This window comes from Bufo bufo, chromosome 3, assembly GCF_905171765.1.
Source record: "Bufo bufo chromosome 3, aBufBuf1.1, whole genome shotgun sequence".
NCBI lineage: Eukaryota > Metazoa > Chordata > Amphibia > Anura > Bufonidae > Bufo > Bufo bufo.
In genome coordinates, this window is record NC_053391.1 from 245,814,871 (window position 1) to 245,837,840 (window position 22,970).

General features: G+C 41.6%; 2 protein-coding genes across 2 annotated transcripts in view; one reads left to right on the forward strand and one right to left on the reverse strand.

Annotated features, from left to right (window-relative positions):
* The window catches only part of LOC120995077 (ADP-ribosylation factor-like protein 8A), a 32,687-nt gene extending 25,557 nt beyond the window's left edge, over nt 1-7,130 (forward strand). Inside the window, exons 5-7 of the mRNA XM_040424066.1 lie at nt 4,767-4,834; nt 5,792-5,862; nt 6,032-7,130. Coding sequence (XP_040280000.1) covers nt 4,767-4,834; nt 5,792-5,862; nt 6,032-6,081 — 189 coding nt within the window. The 3' untranslated portion in view covers nt 6,082-7,130. The remainder of the gene's footprint in view (nt 1-4,766; nt 4,835-5,791; nt 5,863-6,031) is intronic.
* An 8,544-nt stretch (nt 7,131-15,674) lies between these two features.
* Nucleotides 15,675-22,242, reverse strand: GPR37L1 (G protein-coupled receptor 37 like 1). The gene is made up of 2 exons (XM_040421865.1): nt 21,605-22,242; nt 15,675-17,410 (listed from the first exon to the last, which is right to left on the reverse strand). Exons 1-2 carry the CDS (start codon nt 22,178-22,180, stop codon nt 16,640-16,642), a joined length of 1,347 nt encoding a protein of 448 aa, XP_040277799.1. The 5' UTR covers nt 22,181-22,242; the 3' UTR covers nt 15,675-16,639.
* Nucleotides 22,243-22,970: the final 728 nt, after the last annotated feature.

The window sequence follows — 22,970 nt, forward strand, 5'->3', positions numbered from 1 at the left end:
ATATCGGACATCGGTGGACCAATTACCGTTTCCGTGAAGCACTTCCCTTTAGCAGAGGTGGATCCTGCGGTCCTGGATTTTTGGTTTAGCCCTTGGTTCCTTGATGGGTCAGGTTCGGCGCTTTCTATCCTTTTCCAGCGTCCTCTGACTCACCCGGGGCCCATAATAATCTTCCTTCAGGGAATGGCACATACGGTTACTCCGTACCATCCTCCTTTACCGCCTTGGGATCCGAACTTAGTCCTTTCAGCGCTCCGGTTTTCTCCCCTTGAACCCTTGCGGGATATGTCACTCTGACTCCTGTCCTGGAAGGTAGTTTTTTCTTGTGGCTATCATCCATCAGACGGGTGTCCGGATTGGGGCACTCTCTTGCATAGAACCTTCCTGGTTCTTCACAGGGATAAGCGGTTCACCGGCTCATTCCTTCCTTTCTTCCGAAGGTGGTCTCTGATTTCCATTTCAATGAAGATATTGTCCTTCCATCACTGTGTCCCTCCCCTTCACACCCTAGGGAAAGGGAGTTACACCATTTGGACGTTGTCAGGGCTCTGGAGATTTAGTTGCCAGCCCCCAGTTCCTTCCGGCGTACAGACTCCCTTTTTTGTCATCCAGGAGGGTCCTCACAAGGGATTGGCGGCCTCCAGGGTGGCAATTGCACGTCTGCAATTGCTGAAGCATACTGCACCCGGGGCAGGGTTCCGCCCTTCGGTGTCACGGCTCACTCCACCAGAGCGGTGGGCGCTCTTGGGCTCTGAGGATTCAAGGTTCGGCCGCGCAGTTGTGCAAGGCGGCTACAGTCCTCCTTACACACATTCACAAAATTTTGCCAGGTGCATACTTATGCATCGGCGGGCGCTGCCTTGGGCAGCAGGCGGCAGTTTCTTAGTTGCCTGCAGGGGCGCTTGCTCTATGGGTCTGTAGTTTTTCCCTCCCTGTGGACTTTTGGATGTCCCACGGTTTCTGTGTCCCCCAATGAATATGGGCGAGAAACAAGATTTTTGTAAAACTTACCAGTAAAATCTTTCTTGCTCTTTATTGGGGGACACAGCACCCACCCAGTATTGTTGTTCGGCCACAGTTGCGGCAGTTGCTGGTTAGAACCTAGTTGGGTTCTTGGCATTGTTGGTGTTCCACGTTATTTCGTTGGTTTACTTGCTTCTCATACTGCTTGTACACAAACTGAAGCTCTCTCTCCAGGCTGGAGGGGGTATAGCTGCCAGGGGAGGAGCTAACAGCTTCTGCCTAGTGTCAACGCCTCCTAGAGGACATAGCTATACCCACGGTTTCTGTGTCCCCCAATGAAGAGCGAGAAAGAGATTTTACTGGTAAGATTTACAAAAATCTCGTTTTTCATAGTGACAGGTTCCCTTTAATAGTAAAGTTCGCTGGTTTATAATGGGCCAAAAATATTAAGAAGGGCTGCCTCCTAATAACGTCGACACATCCTTTGGGGTCTGTGCGCCAGAAAATGAAATTTCTGGTTGTAATGGTGTGCCCTCTCTTGCCACTGTTTTTGTAAAAGTGGTGAAAGTTGCACCAAAATCTTAGCTATTTTTAATTTTTTTTCTTCTACATTTCTGGCATAAACGATAGGGGTACATGGGACTTCCTGATTAACATTTATTCTTTTTTTATGTTGTTCACAAGGATTTACATAATGTTATTTTCATTATAGAAGTTGTTGCAAACACTGCAGTGTCATATGTGTGCGTGTTATTATTTTTTTAACAAAATAAAACAATTTTTTATGGAAAAAAGGTTTTATTTATTTTTTCGTACACTTTATTAAGCTTTAATAGTTCATGATTAATCCCACTAGGGGACATCACTTTGATAATGTACCTTGTACACCAGTGCATTACAGTCTATCACTGTAAGGGCAGTCTAACCCGAGCGTATTAAGTGCAGGAAATATGATTGGTGTGACCGCAGTATTTCCCATACTGAACGCTGCTCCAGTGACTTCCTGCCGTACTGAATTGTACTTGCATAATGCTGTCACTGCTCATGTGAAATAGTCACTGCTCATGTCTAATAGGCATGTAGTCATGGCAGGTCTGGGGTATTTGTGAGGTCTGAACAGACTTTACACAAACACCCTTTGCAAAGCGCAAAATTGCTTGTACAATTTTGCGATTTGTGAGCAGTGTTATGACAATATTACTTTATGGCTTAATTTTTGCACACAGTATGGCATCATTCACACAACCATATTCATTTTGCAGTCTGCAAACTGTGGATCCGCAAAATGTGAACACTGGCCGCGTGCGTCCTGCATTTTTCGCAGGCCCCATGATCAAAATTTATTTTGGAAAAAATCAGACGCAAACCAAAAATACGGCCATGTGAATGAGGCCTTATTGAAGCGCTTGATTTTGCCAAAATAAAAATACACATTTTTTTATTTCTGCAGAATTATTTGGGGTACACTTGTGGAAATATTTGGTCATTATTAGGACTGTCCAGGTGCCAAGACTACTCTCTGCTGTTCCCAAAATTTCCAGAGTTTTAGGGAAAAAAACAAATGGCCAGTGTGTGTTTCCTTGCATTTCCTTGTTCTTTGCTTTTTTTAAAAAAAATTATGCTTTCCCATAAACTTCTTAATATGATAAATGTCTGACAAAAAAAAACGCAAGTAAAACCACACCAAAGCCAAGAATAAGGCCTCTTTCACACAAACGTTATTTTTTTCGTTTACGTTTCGTTTTTTACGTTCTCTAAACGGTCCATATACAGAACCATTTCAATGGGTCCGCAAAAAAAAACTGAATGTACTCTGTATACATTCCGTTTTTCCGTTCAAAGATAGAACATGTCCTATTATTGCCTGCAAATCCCGTTCCATGGCTCCTTTCAGGTCAATGGGGCTGTAAAAAAACCGGAATGGATACGGAATGCATCTGTATGTTTTCCGTATCCGTTTCTTTTTATGTCCAGCCCAATTTTTCTATGTAATTACTGTATATGCCATGCTTCCGTTTCCGTTTGTGAGCCACAAAAAACGGAAACACTACTGAAACAGAAAAACGGATCTGTTTAAAACGGACCACAAAACACTGAAAAAGCCATACGGCCATGTGCAAGAGGCCTAACTGTTGTAAAGAATGCATGAAGTTCATGAGTTTTTTTTACTAGAAGAAGCACACTTAGGGCTCATGCACATGGACATTTTTTTTTTTCCATGTCTGTTTTTTTAATTTTTAATTTTTTTGGGCGGATTGTATGCGGAACCATTAATTTCAATGGGTCCACAAAAAAAATGGAAGTTACTCCGTGTGCATTCCGTATATCCGTACTTCCGCTCCGCCAAAAAAATAGAACTTGTTCTATTATTGTCCACATTACGGACAAGGATAGCACTGTTTTATTAGGGGCCAGCTGTTCCGTTTCGCAAAATAGCGGAATGCACACGGACGTCAGCCATATTTTTTGCGGCCCGAAAAATACATACGGTCGTGTGCATGAGCCCTTAGAAGTGCAGTCGTCTTTCCTGCTGGGTCCAGGAGCTGGGCATGTTACACAGGTTAACCTGGGAGGAAATATGGCTGCGTGACCTGTTTTTCTGCATCTTTCACAGTTTGCCCCTCTCTCATTTACGTTCCACGTTGAGTGCTTCTCTTTCATTTTCAAGCCACCTTTGCCCATTTTCTCCAAGTGCACAGAGATGCCACAATCAATGCCAAGTGTCATAGGTGATCACAGCATATGAGTGTTGTGGAATCCATTTTACTTTTCCCCCATTAGAATCCTAAGGAAATCCTTAGCTGCTCACTCCAAGATGGTGAAGAAACCCCAGGAGTCTAAGTCTTCAGCCCAACTCTGTTTAGCCATTACACAAGGAAATCTGGAGGATAAAAAATATGAGTTGACCCCATCTTTGTCAAGTTATGTATGTCACCCAGCTTTTCCAGAAAGTGCATGTTAAACCTGAATGTAGTACATTGAAATCTACCTAGTTAGAGCTCATGCACACCGTTGTTGTTTTGTGGAACGGAACGGCTGCCCCCTAATAGACCAGTGCTATTCTTGCCATAATGCGGACAATAATAGGACATGTTCTATTAAAAAATCAAAAAACGGAATGGGCATGGACAAAAAATACATTTGTGTGCATGGGAAATATGTCCTCTATAAATAGGCATATTGGTCTATGGGAGCTCTAATTTGTTTTCACCCAGCTTTCCCAGATACTTGATATAGGGGGTCTATAAACCCACATTTACCACATGTAATCCAGTAGGGCTTATATAATGTAAAAGCGTGTTAAAGGGCTTATCTGAGTAAAAACCAAATAAAACAAGTTCAAACGCCTCTTGCTCCAATGCCATCACTGTGATCCTGCCTGCCACAGAAGCCATGATGTCTTGCTCTTGGCTGCACAAGACTTCACATGATCACTTACTTTAGCGATATATGGCACGAGACCTCTGAGGCCATTTATTGGCTGCAGTGGTCATGTGCGGTATATGGGCACGTCACTGCTGCAGTCATGTAATAAAAGCCCGGCCGGGTGGACCGGAGTGGCGGTGTATAACTTTCTTTATTATTTTACCATGTTGCCTGCCATTCAGCAAGTTTTTATTTTCTTTTTTTTTTTTAACTAGGACAGTCCGTTTAAAAGATTTTCTGCATTTTTTTCATGAACAGTGTCGTGTATGTCTGTGGATAACTGGCTAAGATTGGTGGAGCAAGCTCAGTCACAATTGTGTTAAAGGACGTCAGTCCCAGAGGTAAATTTTGAGCCAGTGTTTGTATTTCTGTTTCAGGTCCTTGTCCTTGGCAATAAGAGAGACATTGCTGGTGCCCTTGACGAGAAAGAATTAATCGAGAGGATGTGAGTATATGGCGCTATTATTTATTAGAAGACGATGATTATTGTACGAAAATTCAGTAGATTCAACTTTTTTTTCCCATCAAGCACTGTGTATTGCTCTTGCACTCAATACTTGACATAAGCTGCAATTTTACCGCCACCATTTCCTGGATCCGTGAGGACTGTGATGCCACAAGATGACACCTTCTGCTTATTATCAGGGGTGAATGGACTGTTGTGATTGTTATTGTGTTATTTTTTCATTAACCCTATCTAAACTGTAGAAAGCTTACATTTAGACAGGTAGTCTAAAGATGCTCCAGGATTATCACAGTGACTCATGGCCAGACACTTTCTTCTAACTTTGAACCACCGGTTGGTTGGCACAAAATGTCACATCTCAGACCACACCCCTTCTTGCTAAGCCACGCCCCTTTAGTTAGATAGCTGAAGTGGATTTTTGTAAAACTAGATGCGCCAGGTCTAGGCGCAATGACATGGGTAAATGTGGGCCACTGAGCAGACTGCCATAAAAGCAAATCATTGCATATGGTATGTTTCCCATAAAATACTCATAGGGATTTCAAATACTTAAAGGAACTACTGCAAAACGGCTGATCAGCGGGGTGTTGCACCCCAGCCAATCAGATATTGGTGGTCTATCTTCAGGATAAGCAATCAGTAGTACAATCCTAGAATACCCCTTTACAAGTGAATGAAGCCTTGCTTGCTATCATCCATATCTCTCATTCTATTGGGCAATTTCTCTTAGCCATGTGTATCTGCGCTCGACCTGCTGATTTCCCCCTCTAAACATTACTACATAATGCTTTTCTCTATTCCCCTTCACCTCCTCTCTCCTGCCTTGGCTAAACTTGAAGAACATGCTCAGCCATATTAATAATGTAACGAGACAGAAAAAGCACTATGTTACAGGCCTAGGTCTGTTATATTCATTCCGTTTTCTTTCTTATTTAGGAACCTGTCTGCCATCCAGGATCGGGAGATCTGCTGCTACTCCATTTCCTGCAAAGAAAAGGACAACATTGGTAGGTAACAAAAAGAAAACCGGCTGATTTCAAACATGCACTCTCAGCCGTGCATGTATCCTCTAGGTCTATCTGCTAACTCTGCCTTCTCCACATGCAGGTCTGTTGTGTATCTCCTACATGACATCCTTGTTTGTGTGGTAATGTTTTTCCTGCACCTTTCTTTCAGACATCACTCTACAGTGGCTTATCCAGCACTCTAAGTCCCGGAGGAGCTGAAAACGCCAAATCCCTGACCACCACTTTTAAATATCCTGGAGAATGTGTTCCTTCTAGGACTTACAAATACTGAGAAGATTTAAAAGAAGTCCAAGTCCTTGGAATTCCCTTTCTCCTCCTTATCTCTTTGGGTATTCCCTCTTCCTTCTTCTCGTCTATCTTTTAATGGTATTTTTACACTGTCCTCATCCATTGTAAGATATTGTCCACCTCCTATTTCATTCTGCCATCTCTGTGATCCCCCTTTCTTGTTGTTGGAGTGTGTGTATATATCTATACCCATGTACATGTATATAATTTGATTTAATTTTGTTTTTATTTAAAGGTAAGGACTTACAGTAGTTATCTGCTGGTTAACTGATAACGTATCGACATTAATTTATATAGACCACCTTGTCAATATATATATATATGTATGTATGAAGTATCATATAATTGTACGCAAAAGTAAGGTACACAGATTGGTATGTCTACAGTAATGTCTTGGTTCACCACAGAAATGTAACCACGTTAAAAAAACTTGAAAAAAAAAAAAAGAACAGAACGGGCCATTTTCTAGACTATTTATATATGACAAAATGTACCGGCATAGGCCTGTGTTCTCCTTGACCCGGTATAGTCACCTGAAGACTCATCAGCTATCTTAAGGAACAAAACAAAAGGTGGATAAAACCTTTTTTAAGTCTTTTTTGTCCGTGTGAACTTATTTTCTAAGAAGACTTAGTATTAGATTTCAAAAGGTTTTGGATGATTTTAGTCAAGGGGCTCAGCGCCTGTTATAAGAAAATGCATCTTTAATGAAGTACTTGTCTCATGTAGAAATACAGAAAAGCTGCATTCTTCATGTAGGAGTGTTTAAAGTGCTGCTCATGTCTAAGACCACAGCAAATGTTTGTTAATAATGGATATTCAGAACTATTTGCCATATCCTAGTCAGTGCCGACACTGGTGCTGTGTACACAGTCTACTAATTACAAAGACTTTTTGTTTCTTGAAGTCTCTTTCTTGTGTATATTTTATTTTTTGCCGTCTAATAAATTAATAACTTTGTCAACATTGAAACCCCTCTGGAGTTATTGTATTATTGTATTCAGAATTTTAAGTGGATCTGTCACCTCTGAATATGCTGCCCTGGCATATTACTGGGACAGCTCCAATATCCTATTAGCCCAAACAACACAAAAAATACAGTTTTGAGTCTGCGTTATTCATGAGTTGCATCGGGTATCGAACTTTCAATACCCAATCGATACTTTTACACCCGTAGCGATACGATACCAGGATTTTCTATTTTCCGATACTAAACTGCGCTACTGCCCCCACCCCACTATTATAATCATTGGTGGTGCAGCGGTCTCATCCCTATCCCCCGCCCCAGTGTTATATCCATTGGTGGTGCAGTGACCACAGGGTCCCCTCCCCTCCACCTCAGTATTTTCAATGGTGGCAGTGGCTGGCAGCCCCAGCAGTGAAATCGCGGGGCTCCCTTGACCCCGCTGCTGGATAGGTTTCGGAAGAAGGTCCATGCTTGGATCCGCCTTCCTCTTACATTAGTAGGGCGCACTAATTTGATTAAGATGACGCTTAGGCTGCAACTCCTGTATTTGCTTCACAGTGCCCCATCCTGGATACCGCAAACTTTTTTCCGCACTGTAAATGCGATCTTCAGAGATCTCATTTGGAAAAAGGGAATTCCTCGCATTAAACTTTCTACACTAACTAGGCCAAAGACTCAGGGAGGACTTAAAGTCCCGGATCCTGAGATTTATTATTTGGCAGCTCAGATGCAACATATTTGAGGGTGGGGAGATGAGAATAAGCTGAATACTGCAGGCTGGTTGGTGAAACATCTACTGAAAGGGAAAGGTTTGCTATCGGCGTTGGAGGATGGTACCTTCCTGAGATTAGGAGTCACTTACCCAATGCTGCGTACAATCCATGAAGTGTGGTGGAAAGCTAGAGGGCTTGCGGGAGTTAGTGGTTTTACTCAGTTCACCCCAATTTGGCCAAAGCTAATATATGGAGAATTGAATAAGGTGTCTGCAGTACGGGCATGGAGGCAGTACGGTCTTAATAATGTGCACCAACTGTTCCAAGATGGTACGCTTAAAGAATTTAGTCCATTGCAACGAGAGTTTGTGATCTCTAAAACTCATTTCTATGTGTATTTACAACTTAGACATGCCATTAACTCTCAGGAACGACAGGAGAAGATAGTACCAGCTGCAAAACACGCCATTATAGATCTTAGTACAACTCACGGCACCACTAGTGGTGTAATTTCACTTCATTACTGGAGTCTTATGGACTCCAAGTGGAAGCAAGCCCCACTGACTCTTTATGGTAAATGGCGAAGAGACATCCCAGATTTGAGGAGGACTGGGAGGCAGTATTAGAGAAATTCCCGAAAGTAGCGCTCAGTGAGGCCCACTGAGTATCCCAACTATTTCTTCTGCATCGAGTCTATAGGACCCAGAGGTTGCTAAAGAAAATGGGATATAGGGTAGACGATCTATGTGCTCGCTGTGGGACACCTAATGCAGATCTTATCCATCTCATGTGGAACTGCCCGTGACTAAGACGATATTGGCTAGATGTAATAGCACTTATTGTGAATATATTTGAGGTCCACCTTGAGCCGTCTGCTCTAGTGTGTATACTCGGTGTAGTTAAGACACTCCCAATAGTGGCAGAACTGAAAATTGCAGTTAGGCGCATTTTGTACACCGCTAGGAAACTGCATATTATTGGACTGCTCTGCATCCTCCGAAAGTGGCCGAATTGGTGGACCGTGTACACAACTTGGTGAAATTAGAAAGTTTTGTATATCAGAAATGGGGCAACAATAAGAAATTTGATAAGATCTGGTACCTCTGGGCTCATCACTATACTCTAGTATTATAGGGCTGCCTTGCTGTTAGATTACAGAATAATGGGAGTAGATAGACTTGTCGATCGGGTCTGACAGGGTATGGTGCTGTATTGTATTGTATTAAGCTAAGATGTGTCTATATTCGGCAAGATGCACCTTTTTTCTGTACTGCCTCCTCTTTTACTTGAACGGTTCCAGTCAGATTTTTTTTCTCCTACCTGTGGAAAATCAGACTTTACTAGTGGAATGCTCCTTTCGAACTGAAATCGCATGCTGCAGGATAATGCTTACATCTCTGAGACCCTAAGAGACTATACGCCAAATGGACACCCAAGAAACATGAAGAATGGACTTTATTCATATCACAGTCTATAGGGGGGATTGTGGGGTTGGGGGGTTGAAATGGGGGTTGCTTGCCTCTGTAACTTTTTTGAAAACGTTTTAATAAAAAATTATCTGAATCAAATAAAGAAATCGCGGGGCTCCGATCGGTTACCATGGCAGCCAGGACGCTACTGAAGCCATCCATGGCTGCCATGGTAAGCTCCCTGCTGTCCGCATCTTTTGCAGACAGCAGGATATGTTATCAGTATTTAATCGATGGGGGTCCGACTACCATCAGCTGTTTAAACAGACCTCTTCGTAGGCCAGTGATGTCATGTTCATCAGTCACGTGGTTCAGTCCCATTGAAGTGCAAGGGGCTTATCTGCAATACCAAGTATACTCACTATCCAATAGACGGCGCTATGCTTGGTAGGCTGTGTTGCTTACGGGACAGCTGATCGGTGGGGGTTCCAGGCATCTGACCCTCACCGATAACATATTGATGTCCTATCCCGAGGATAGGTCATCAATACTAAACATTTGGAAATCCCTTTAACCCTTTAAGTACCTCAAACATGGCGCTCGCTCGCACGTGCAGCGGGCGTCTTAGCCGCAGGGTTTCTGCTATTTTAAATAGAGACCCGCGGCACATGTATGCGATCTGGCATAAGGCTGATCGCATACATTTTCCCTTTCAGATGCCGTGGTCAAATGTGACCACGGCATCGGCGCATTCCGGAAGCGGAAGTCGCTCACTTCCGCTCCGGTAACAGCGTTCCCCAGCTGAGATCGTGGAACCTGTTACCTTGAGCTAATAGGCTGAAGTCTCAAGCAGGCTTCAGTGCCTATTAGATGACTATACCAATACAGACCACTAGGTGGCTGCATTGTATTGGTATAGTGCAAATGAAGTGTTCAATGATCTCTATATAGACATCAATAAACACACAATAGCTAATCTAATGATTGCTAGTTATTGTCACCCAAGGTGACTTAAAAAAAGTTAAAAAAAAGTTTTTACAAATATACAGTGGATATAAAAAGTCTACACACCCCTGTTAAAATGTCAGGTTTCTGTGATGTAAAACAATGAGACAAAGATAAATCATTTCAGAACTATTTTCACCTTTAATGTGACCTATAAACTGTACAACTCAATTGAAAAACAAACTGAAATCTTTTAGGTAGAGGGAAGAAAAAATATAAACATAAAATAATATGGTTGCATAAGTGTGCACACCCTTAAACTAATACTTTGTTGAACCACCTTTTTGGTTTTATTACAGCACTCAGTCTTTTGGGGTATGAGTCTATCAGCATGGCACATTTTGACTTGGCAAGATTTGCCCACTCTTCTTTGCAAAAACACTCCAAACCTGTCAGATTGCGAGGGCATCTCCTGTGCACAGCCCTCTTCAGATCACCCCACAGATTTTCAATCAGATTCAGGTCTGGGCTCTGGCTAGGCCATTCCAAAACTTTAATCTCTTCTGGTGAAACCATTCCTTTGTTGATTTGGATGAATGCTTTGGGTCGTTGTCATGCTGAAAGATGAAGTTCCTCTTCATGTTCAGTTTTCTAGCAGAAGCCTAAAGGTTTTGTGCCAATATTGCCTGGCTTGGATGTTTTTCTTCGTAAGAAAAGGCTTTCGTCTTGCCTCTCTACCCCATAGCCCAGACATATGAAGAATACGGGAGATTGTCACATGTACCACACAGCCAGTACTTGCCAGATATTCCCGCAGCTCCTTTAATGTTGCTGTAGGCCTCTTGGTAGCCTCCCAGACCACTTTTCTTCTCGTCTTTTCATCAATTTTTGAGGGACGTCCAGTTCTTGGTAATGTCACTGTTGTGCCATATTTTCTCCACTTGATGATGACTGTTTTCACTGTGTTCCATGTTATATCTAATGCCTTGGAAATTTTTTTGTACCCTTCTCCCGACTGATACCTTTTAACAATGAGATCCCTCTGATGCTTTGGAAGCTCTCTGTGGACCGTGGCTTTTGCTGTGGGATGCAACTAGGAACATTTCAGGAAAGACCAACTAGAGCAGCTGAACTTTATTTGGGGTTAATCAGAGGCACTTTAAATGATGGCAGGTGTATGCTGACTCCTATTTAACATGATTTTGAATGTGATTGCTTAAAGGGCTTCTGTCACCCCACTAAACCTTTTTTTTTTTTTTTGCTTACTTATAATCCCCTCACTGCGATTTATGCCTACATAATCAAATTAATCATTTTGGTCCTGTAGATTTTGTTTAAAACATGCTTTTAAAATATGCAAATTACCTTGCTACCAGCAAGTAGGGCGGCTACTTGCTGGTAGCAGCCGCATCCTCCGATCCTAAAGACGCCCCCTCCGCATTGTGATTGACAGGGCCAGGGAATGGAATCGTTCTCTGCTGGCCCTGCCTGTTAGCATTCAAAATCTGGCGCCTGCGCCGCGGCCGTACCTGTCTTCAATCTGCGCAGGCGCACTGAGAGGCGGCTTGCTCCATCCTCAATGCGCCTGCGCCGATGACGTCACATCTACACCCGGCGCAGGCGCATTGAGGATGGAGCGGCCGAGCGAGCAGGCGCCAGATTTTGAATGCTAACAGGCAGGGCCAGCAGAGAACGATTCCGTTCCCTGGCCCTGTCAATCACAATGCGGAGGGGGCGTCTTTGGGATCGGAGGATGCGGCTACTTGCTGGTAGCAAGGTAATTTGCATATTTTAAAAGCATGTTTTAAACAAAATCTACAGGACCAAAATGATAAATTTGATTATGTAGGCATAAATCGCAGTGTGGGGATTATAAGTAGGCAAAAAAAAAAGTTTAGTGGGGTGACAGAAGCCCTTTAATTCTGAACACAGCTACATCCCCAGTTATAAGAGGGTGTGCACACTTATGCAACCACTGTATTTTAGTTTTTTGTTTTCTTCCCTCCACCTAAAAGATTTCAGTTTGTTTTTTAATTGAGTGATACAGTTTATAGGTGACATTAAAGGTGGAAAAAGTTCTGAAATGATTTATCTTTGTCTCATTTTTTGACAGCACAGAAACCTGACATTTTAACAGGGGTGTGTAGACTTTTTATATCCACTGTAAAAAAAAAAAAAAGTTCAAATCACCCCCCTTAAAATAAAAATACTTAAAGAAAAAAAAATATAAACCTCATCGGCATCGCCGCGTGCGAAAATGCCCATGCTATTAAAATATAACAATATTAATGGCATACAGCAAATGGCGTAACGGGAAAAAAATAAAAACTGCCAATTTGCCATTTTTTGTCACTTCAACTACCCAATAATTGTTTTATAAAACGTGGTCAGAAAGTCGCACACACTTCAAATTGGTATCACTGAAAAGAACAGATCGTCCTGCAAAAAATGAGCCCTTAGACAGCCCCGTACATATAACTGCAATTTTTTTTTCCCTCAAAGGTTTTAATTATTTTTTCAGTATTATTCAAGAAAAATTAAACAAGTGTGGTATCATTGTAACTGTACTGACCTGGAGAATGAAGATAACAGGTCAATTTTACCGCATAGTGTACAGTGTAAAAAAAATAACCTTTATCAGAATTGAGTTTTTTTCCAATTCTACCCCATTTGGAATTTTTTCCCGCTTCCTACTACATGTTATGCAACCGTAAATTGTGCCATTAGAAAGTACAACTTGTCCCGCAAAAAATAAGCCCTCACAAGGCTATCTGAATGGAAAAATAAAAAAAGTTAGGATTATGGGAAGACGGGGAGTGAACAAAAATGCAAAAATTGAAAATCCCAGGGTCCTTAAGGGGTTAAGGATCCACTACTGCATTTGATTTAAAAAGATATATGCTCTGTGTGAACCTGGCCTTAATGTAGCAATTTTTTCCTCTTTCACTTTATTTTTGTAGGATTTTTATAGAAATAGTTTTTTTGTTATAAAATAAAGGGGATGGACATTTAATTGTGGATTTTTTGATCCACAGAATTCCTCTTACAACTAAACGTACAAGAACCTTTTTTCTATGGGAAGATGATTGGATACAAGCAATGTTCGTTCCCGATCATTGCCCTGTGTAATCATGTTCTGATCACACAACAAACACTGTGAACACAAGGTGGCGCCATAATAAGACATTTCATCTCTTCACTCGATTGTTGTTTCACCAGCATGAAAGAAATATCAAATATGCTTCATTGTTCATGATCATAAAATGAAGATGACGTAATGGTAGGACAACCCCTTTAACAGATAGGGGGTTGCCCACATACGGCTCATTCTGAAAACCATTTTGAATGTAGAAACAATGGAGGGGGGGGGGGGGGGCAATTTATCAAGACGTGCACATAGGAAAAGTGTAAGCAGTTATCCGTAACAACCAGTCAGGAAACTCACAATTTCTTTGCACTGGTTTTGGTAAAGCAGTCTCATGGACACATGTCCAAACAGACTTCACAGTGAAGTAATGAATGAGTTTAGGGGTTTTTCACTAGTTTAGAGTCTGGTTTCCATAGTGACATAGCGTCCCCCTGCTTCTCTCCCTTTTCACTCCCACACAGCCAAGAAAACAAAGAGACCCTTCTCTCTCACAATAAAGAAGAAAAGATGAGGCTGCCTTTGACCAGCAGGAGGACTTTATTCTACAGAATAACCTTTTATCTAGCTCTAATACATGGAAATGTTTTTGTAATCTGAAATAGTCATGTAGTTAGTCTGGGAGCAAAGAGAAAGGTTAAAGTATTATATCAGGCGATGAACAAATGTAAAAATGGCTCCTAGATGCGGTTCCCAGGCTTCGTTATATTAGGTATATACTGGAGATACATCAGCAGTGCCAGTGCTACAGCTTTTTCTCAATTAGTAGTTTTACTTAGCGGCAAAAAAGGCTTAGGACATTACGTTCATTTATACACATAGCAGATTCCATACATTTAGTTATAACTTAGTTTTATTTTTGTGGTACATGTTTCTGGCCAAACACGAGACAGGAACCCAGCAGAAGAAAAACACCCTTAGGCCTCATTCAGACGGCCGTATGCTGTCCGCAAAAATTTGGAACCGTTTTTTTGCGGACTGGTCCTCAAAAAAAAATATTAGCATTCCGCATTTTTGATGACCCTTAGACTTCAATGGGGCCACGTCCTGATTTTCAATGACAAGTATAGGACATGTTTTATTTGTTTTGCGGAGCCATAGAACGGAATAAAAAGGGACCCATAAGGGCTCATGCCCACGAGCGTAAGCGATCAGTGCCCATATGGGCACAACCGTGGGGCAGCGGCATGTGGATCGCGGACCCATTCACTTGAATAGGGTCCGCGATCCGCATCCGACTGTCCGTACCGCGAAAAAGTAGTGCATGCACTACTTTTTTGGCGGATCGGAAGCACAGAACGGAACCCCACGGAAGCACTCCATAGTGCTTCCGTTCCGTGGTTCTGTTCCGTTCAGTAAATGGGTCCGCATCCGTGATGTGGAATGCACATGGCCGGTGCCCTGTGTATTGCGGAGCCGCCGTATGCGGGTCACAATACGGCCACAACGGGGCAACGGTCGTAGGCATGAGCCCTAAGAGTGAATAGGTTTGCATCTAATCCGTAAAAAAAAAAAAACGGATCAGCATCTTTGCGGACAGCCTACGGCCGTCTGAATGAGACCTAAAAGTGATAGGCCAGTTTTAAATAAATAAAGTTAAACATAATGAAATAAAATAGAAAATCGGCTTATTAGTCTTGGGCCAGCCATGTTTGATACATTTTTTTGTTCTGCCATAACTTTTGTGTTTTGTTGGACCGAGAAGGTTATATAGCTGAGCTTCCATCAATCCATGTTCAGACATTGTGAATGTATTGCGGTTCAGATTCCAATTTACAGTTAGGAAGAGATATAGATCATTAGCTGATTGCTTCCCTCTCATTGCCTTGTGGATATTTACATCAGAACTGCGCAGGGCATTAAGTGTCGAGAGCACATTAAGAAAATACTTTCTGTATTGAGGAGTTAATGACCCCATAAATGCAGAACTAATGGAATTATGTGTAAATTAGGCCATATTTGACCTGTTCACAGGTGTAATCTTGCGAAGGACCCAAAAGTACAACATCCCTTTAAATGGAGTTTACCTATAGTCAGCTATATTTAGCATATATAGCTAATGCTAAAGTAGTGCTGTGCATCCAAATCTCACACAAGCGCAGACTGGTAATCTACATGCACGTTACAGTACATACTGTGGGAATCGGCTTCACAGCATGTACTGCGCGTGCACCGCACCACTGACGAGGGTGTCATTTGGATGCAGCCACTCATTAACAGAGCGGAAAGGGATCAGTGATGTTCCAGGCAGAGGGGATGGACTTAGGAGAAATTGGGACTGAGAGAAGAAGCGAGCGTGGACTTGGAAGACTGAAACTGCCCAAAGTTCTTTAGCTGTAGTGCACCACAGTACTGTAGCATTAGTTATATATGGTAAATAAAGGTTAGAGGCTTCCTTTATACTGCTAGGGTGCTGCATTCCAAAGGATTAGCAGTATGGGACAAGTGTCATCTGATGGCAGGAGTCTCAGAAACCTTTATTTCTAGTAGATTTGTATTCATGTTAGGTAGATGCCTTCTACAGCACCAGATCAGATACAATATGCCCAGAATTTGGCACTTTTTAATTTATTTGCAAATTTGGCATGAGCTGAATGTGAGCATGGATTCTATTTCTCACTAACCATATTAGTTGATAATGATGGGCTTTATTGCCTCAGTTATACGGCCACAGTACGTAGGCAGCTGTATACAATGTGATGTAATATATTTATATATTTCTAAATCTGTTTAAAAACGTTGGGCAAGAGGGCTTTGCTAAATGTAAACGGAGAGTATATAAGGGTACATTCACATGCAGCAGATTGGTTGCAGAAATGTCAGTGACTGGCCCATGTATCTGAATGAGCTTTGTCTAGTGCTCGCTGTAGAAACAATCCCATTCAAAAGCATGAAACAGATTTCCAGACTTTTACCAGAACCTCAAATGCAGATGTGAATGAAGTCGAAGGGGTATTTTTTAGTGGTCCGCTTTCTAGCAACCCCTAGTTTGTCTTGTATTGTGTCCAGCACTAACTTTGCACTTCACTTTTTTATCCCTTCAGATTAATCTAATAACAATAATAATGATACTAGCCAAATACTGACCATGTGAAAGTGTCCTAACTCTGAGAACAAATTTTGCCCCACTGGACAAACCCCTTTATCCCCTCCCCAACATCTGCCATACATGTATGGTGAAACATGCTTTGACTATTTTGTCTTCAGTTGTCCTCTACTTTCCATGTACTACATATTCCCTTCTTGTTAGGCTATGAGGACTACCAGTCTCTATATCATTTCCTTTAATTTAGCAGGGGGTGCCCAGCTGTAGTGCTGAATCACTTGCGCTGTTTGGGGGGTTAAGGGGTTCCAGTTTGGCACTGCTCTCATCCGCATTAGGTGCAGCTCCTTCTTTAGCGTCATCATCGCAGCAACAACAGCAACAATCCAGGAAAGCCTGTCCTAGTGGTTTGGAGACACATAGGAGGAGGACAGGTGTTACTGCAGACTTCAAGAATAAGAAAAACTGAGTGATAAGTGCCAAGAGATTCTCGGGCAGATCCAGACTGGTATAGGCCACCAAGATATTTGTGATATTTTCAGGGAGGATGCACACTCCGTATACAATAGCTAGACCTGCCACTATCCAGCTCAGCTGACGTTGACACTGGCTATTTTTCATGTTCTTTGTGTTCCCAACAATTCGCAGAGTCACCAGTAGCGATGTCATAGTAAAAAGGAGGGGTAGACAGAAGTAGCAGCCAAGGAACCACCACATTCGGGCATGCTTGTATGTCAGAATTAAGGAGCGCAAAACTGGGAGCAGATCAGGAGAAGGATGCATCACACAGGAATCACTGATTAACCCTGATAATGGAGAACGCTCCTGGTTCAGCTGCCACAAAAATATCTCCGGGAGAGCAAGAGTCAAGGATCCAAGCCAGATAACTGATACCTTTCCCAGGATGGATTGGCACTGCTCCACTGGTCTTGGAGGTAACTGCGATGAAGTTATTGACTGGAAACGATCTATACACAGTGCACACAAAGAGAATGTCGTAACCCCAAGGGAAGAAACCTGCACCAAAAGATAAAGACAAAATTAACCATTTGCCAGAAAGTTTGTTTTTAGTAGATTTTTAACCTGGGGGATAAGTATCGATCACCCCTTACATAGATGTGCGAACAGCACGGCGCTCTCTAGCAGTCAACAATGTAGGCTTCATACAAAACAATACCAGACTTAAAGGTGTTCTGAAAATGACATATCCCTGGTTTAAAAGGAATCTGTCAACCTGATTTTGAACCATTAACTTCAGTGACACACCGGTACTACTGAAGTTAGGGTCTAGATCACAATTTGTTGCCTACTGCCTCCCATTCCCCCGCATTGCATTGTCGGGACTGCGGAGCATGCGTACAGGAGTCCCCTGCATTATGTTAGAACAGCACAGCAGTTCAAATTGTGCATTTCAGTGCAGCTTTGAGTGCTGACAGCGGGGGAACAGGGGGTAGTAGGAAATAAAAAAAATACTACTCATGTTTTACTGTAGATAATAATCCAAAACTGAGGTGACAGATTCCCTTTATAGGAAAATGCAGCACAGGCAGCATGCTATAGACCAAGAGTAGCTGAGCGTTATGTAGGAAAACCTCAGGTAATTCGGGACTTAGGAGTCCAGTGGGCAGTCCTTCTTAGTGATTCACATATTATCTGTTCAGCTCCTTGTACTCTACAACATGCTGTCCACAGTTGGGACTGCATTTTTAAAGTTACAGGGTCCATTTAAAAGATAAAAGGGCCGCATTGCTTTTAAGGCACTGTGGCTGGTATTACCACTGAGATTTATTTAAAAGGGATTGTGCCACCATTGAATGCTAATAGTAAATTTAATATAATGCAGCATGAAAAACAAGTTACTTTTGTAATTTACTTTCTCTTAGAAAAACGATGCAGTTGTGAGATATTCTCTTTAATGCATTATAATGCCCCACTTACTGAGGTGGTCACACATGCTCGGATCCATCCATCAACTGCCACCATTCATATCTACTGTGATAGTTAAAAGGAGGCTGTGATAGTTAAAAGGAGAGAGCTGCAACAGAAAGGAAATGCCTCTTTGGAAAGGACACACCGCCTTCATCCTCTGTGCTGCCAGCTTGAAAAAAATCTAGCCAGCAAGTAACTAAATAAACGATGGGGGCTCTAGTCCCATGTCAGGTACAGGGCTGATTCTATCTTTGATAGAAAGAAATTACCATGTACTATATGATGTCTGACTTTTTAAAGGGGTATTCCAGTTATGAGATGTCATCCCCTATCCACAGTATAGGGCATAACAGATCCATGAACGGAGCGGCAGATCGGGCCTGCGCATTGTCACACCTGCTGCTCCATTCATTTCTAGTGTTGATCACGAATATTCGAATTGCGAATTTTTATTGCGAATATCGGCACTTCGAGAATTCGCGAATATTTAGAATATAGTGATATATATTCGTAATTTCGAATATTCAAGATTTTTTTTTAATCAGTACACATGATCCCTCCCTACTTCTAGCTTGTGGGCCAATAAGAAGGCTGCAATATCTTTGACTTTAGGAGTAGTGTTGATTGCGAATTTTCGTAATGCGAATTTTTGTAATGAGAATCAAAGAGATCGTGAAAACTCAGATCCGATGGTATATTCTAACCCCCAGGCGTTCCCATGGTGAGGTGGACGCTTGTCTGGGAGGAGTATGCCTAAGTGGAACAACTGTACAGATAAAAAAAAAAAAGACGAATATTCTAAAAAACAAATATATTTGTTTTTTAGAATATTCATAATATTCTAAAACAAGAATATATAGCAATATAGCGAATATTCCAAAAAAACGAATGTAGAACTATTTAGCTAATATAGTGCTATAAAAAATTTTTTAATAGTTGTCATTTTTTCCCCAATCTGAACTTTAGATGAGAAAAAAATTACAACTACGGTATTAGACAAAGAAGATTATAGCACTATATTAGCTAAATTGCTCTATATTCTTTTTTTTTCGAATATTCGCTATATTGCTATATATAAAATTTTTAGAATATTCGTAATATTCTAAAATAACAATATATATAGAAATATAGCAAATATTAAAGATTTTTTTTAATCAGTACACATGATCCCTCCCTGCTTCTAGCTTGTGGGCCAATAAGAAGGCTGCAATATCTTTGACTTTAGTAGTGTTGATTGCGAATTTTCGTAATGCAAATTTTTGTAATATAATAATTTGCTATATTGCTATATATTCTTGTTTTAGAATATTACAAATATTCTAAAAAACGAATATATAGCAATATAGCGAATATTCGAAAAAAATACGAATATAGAGCAATTTAGCTAATATAGTGCTATAATCTTCTTTGTCTAATAGTTGTAATTTTTTTCTCATCTGAAGTTCACCACCGGATCTGAGTTTTCACGATCTCATCAATTCTCATTATGAAAATTCGCATTACGAAAATTCACAATCAACACTACTCCTAACGAATATTCGAATTCGCGAATATTCTACCAATATTCTACGAAATATTCGCGAAATATCGCAAATTTGAATATGACCCCTGCCGCTCATCACTATTCATTTCTACTGGAGTCCTGGCAACAGTCAAGTACAGTACTCTGCTATTTGCAGCATCTCATAGAGAAGAATGGAACAGAAGTTGACATGCTCAACCTACCACTCCATTTCAGGGGGACCCAAGGGGTACAGGGTACCCATTCTTGTGATCGGTGGGGATCCCAGTAGTAGGACACCCACCAATCTAATAGTTATCCCCTATCCTGCGGGTAAGAGATAATTTCTCACAGCCTGAATACCCCTTTAAGACTACTGCATCCCTTGGTTTTCTTGACCTGTGAGGATCTCACCAGTTTGATCCCACAGATCATACATTTATAAACATTTCCTTTGGGGTCCATTCACACATCCGCACCTTGGGTCTGGATCCGTTCCGCAATTATTATTTTTAATGGGGACAGAACAGATGCATCCGCATTTCCGTTCCGCGGCTCCACAAAAAAATAGAACATGTCCTATTCTTGTCCGCATCTGCGGACAAGAATAAGCATTTCTATTAGGTTGCCGGCCTGGTGTTTTGCGGATCCGCAAAACACTGCGGATGTGTGAATGGACCCTTACATATTAGAAGACTTTTCCAGTTTCTCAATATTGATGACCTATCTTCAGGACAGGTACTCAAACATCCAGCACCCCCACCGATCATCTGATTTCACAACTGTCTGCACTGGAAACATAATTGTGGATGGTGCCAGAAGCAGAAGGCTCTGTCTACTGTGTAGTGACCATGCTGTGCCAGTATACTGCATCTCAGTATACTGCATTTAAGTGACTGGGACAGTGAAGTCAGCAACCAGAGATTTAAAAAAATGAGAGGATCTCATCAATGTGACTGTGCTGCTATACTAGGCATAGCCGCTATTAAAAGGGGAACTTCATAAGTGATGAGCATCTTATCAAGCATCTTATTGGTGGGAATGATGAGTAAAATCACAATGCAATCTAATTTTCATGGCTTATTGTAAGGAGACCTCTAAAGCATTATCTACATAAAACTAGGAAAACGTTTAGTTTCTGTCCAGGACACCCTTATCTCAAGAATGGGTACTGACACCAAACAATCACTTCAAAGTACCGTAATTGTGAAACAAAAGAATACAAAATATCAAGCTGGCAAACTGTACAGAAGAAGTCACAACACAGCACCTGCAAGAAGTGAGACCCAGCAGCCCAACAGCACCCCTGTTGCCAGGATTATACCCTGTGACACTGGGCCACATCAACCGACAGGCACAGCCTTACAGCAACAACATGCACCATGTGAACTGATCAGAAAAGCTCGCCTTTACATGTGGTCTCAGAAAACAGACTGAGACCAAGTACCGTAGGTATTGTTTTAAAATATCAAGGTGGCATGGAGGCACTAATAATCCAGGGGGTCTGAGATGACAAGCAGTATCTATAGGGACAACAAACAGCTTCAACCAATAAACATCTAGATTTTGTCTGAAATTTGTTTGGATGTGTTATCCCTGTTATCATTATGATCACAGCACTTAACATTTAATGACACTAAGTGATTATGGCTAAGAGGATGGGAAATTGAAAAATTTACAACTATCAGAAATAAAAGTTTGTGGTTGCTGCATACAATATTACTTCTGTTGTTTTGGGTTTTCTCTTTGCATATACATAAATGTAGAAGAAAATCTCTCACCTCCATGTATGGTACAATACGACACGAGAAGACCCCCAGAAGTCTTCGATGTGTGATCTCCTGGAAGACAACTACAGGCAGACAGAAGAAAAGAAGCAGAAAGTCCCACAGTGCAACACCAGCCAGGATGGAATCCCAGGCACTCTTCATAGACATGCTGTGCCACACAATGCACATGATAGACAGGTTGCCAACAATGCCCACAGCAAATACCACTAGTGATAAGAGAAGCACTCCATAAGCACTGATTGAGTTCTCACTCAGAGGATACAGTGAGTTTATCAGCTTCGGTCCCCAGGTAGGTGACTGTGAGGAGTCATTTTGCATCCGATTCATGTCTGGTAATCCAGTGGTTGGTGAATAGATAAGTCTTGGGTATCCTAAATTCCTAGCATCAGTTTTGGATCCTTCTCCCTGTGACCCTCTCCTGACTCTAGGTTTGGCAGCCGCATGCTTAATCCTCTGTACAGCAGTTGTGTTTCTGGATTCTTCGTTGCAATTACTGCTCTTAATATTTGAAAAATTTAAAAACATAAAAAACAGAAAAGAATCAAATAAAACTCTTGAAAGTTTCATACTTTCGAAAGGCAAAAATACTCTTCTTTAGAGGAGAGAGGAGAGGGCTGAGATCAAGCAGAGATACTGTTGAGAGAACGTCTATAGAGTAACACAAAGAAGCACTTATTCTTCTGTGAATGCTCAACAATGTCTTGCCCACATGACCTGAGACTGTGCCAGACACTTTCCTCATTCCCTATTTACATACATTGTGTACCAGCCTCGGCCTTCTGCTCTCTGGCACCTCCTAGTGGTGTAACTTAAATGAATTGCTTGTAACCCACAGTGAGGTACTTAAACAGTATGCAAAGTAAATAAACATTATATAGGCTCTGCTAACATAGTCGACGTGCTACCGTGACACAGCAACATCTGAAATAACGAGAACAAAATGTCACGTGAAGAGTGACATAGTGTTCTAGTGTATACAGCAAACAATTAAAATGTGTTCAAAGATAAAGACAGTTCTGAAAATATAGGGTTATTTAGCAGAGTTAAAGAGGTTCTCTGGGAATTATTTAAAATGGCCGCCAGCAGCCTGTCCTAAAATAAGAGCAGGACTGGTTGCTACCACTTGCAGATAAGGGGGGGGGTTCACTACACACTATGCTCTAGCACCCTCATATACTACATATTGGTGAGTTTCCTGTCAGGCTGCTCAGCCATGATGAGTGAAGTGAGGCACTGCTTCCTCACCAAGCTATGCTGCTCTGCAAGTGGAGGCGACCAGTCCTGCCCACAATCTAGGACAGGTTGCTGGTGGCCACTTTAAACCCATTTAATACACTGGATACAACAATCACAGCAA

Bases quoted from the DNA above. Each gene is read 5' to 3' on its own strand.
- GPR37L1 (XM_040421865.1), bottom strand. From the start codon at position 22,180: ATGAAACTTTCAAGAGTTTTATTTGATTCTTTTCTGTTTTTTATGTTT. The intron at 17,411-21,604 runs GTGAGAGATTTT...CTTTTGGTGCAG, and splicing joins GTATTGTACCATACATGGAG to GTTTCTTCCCTTGGGGTTAC.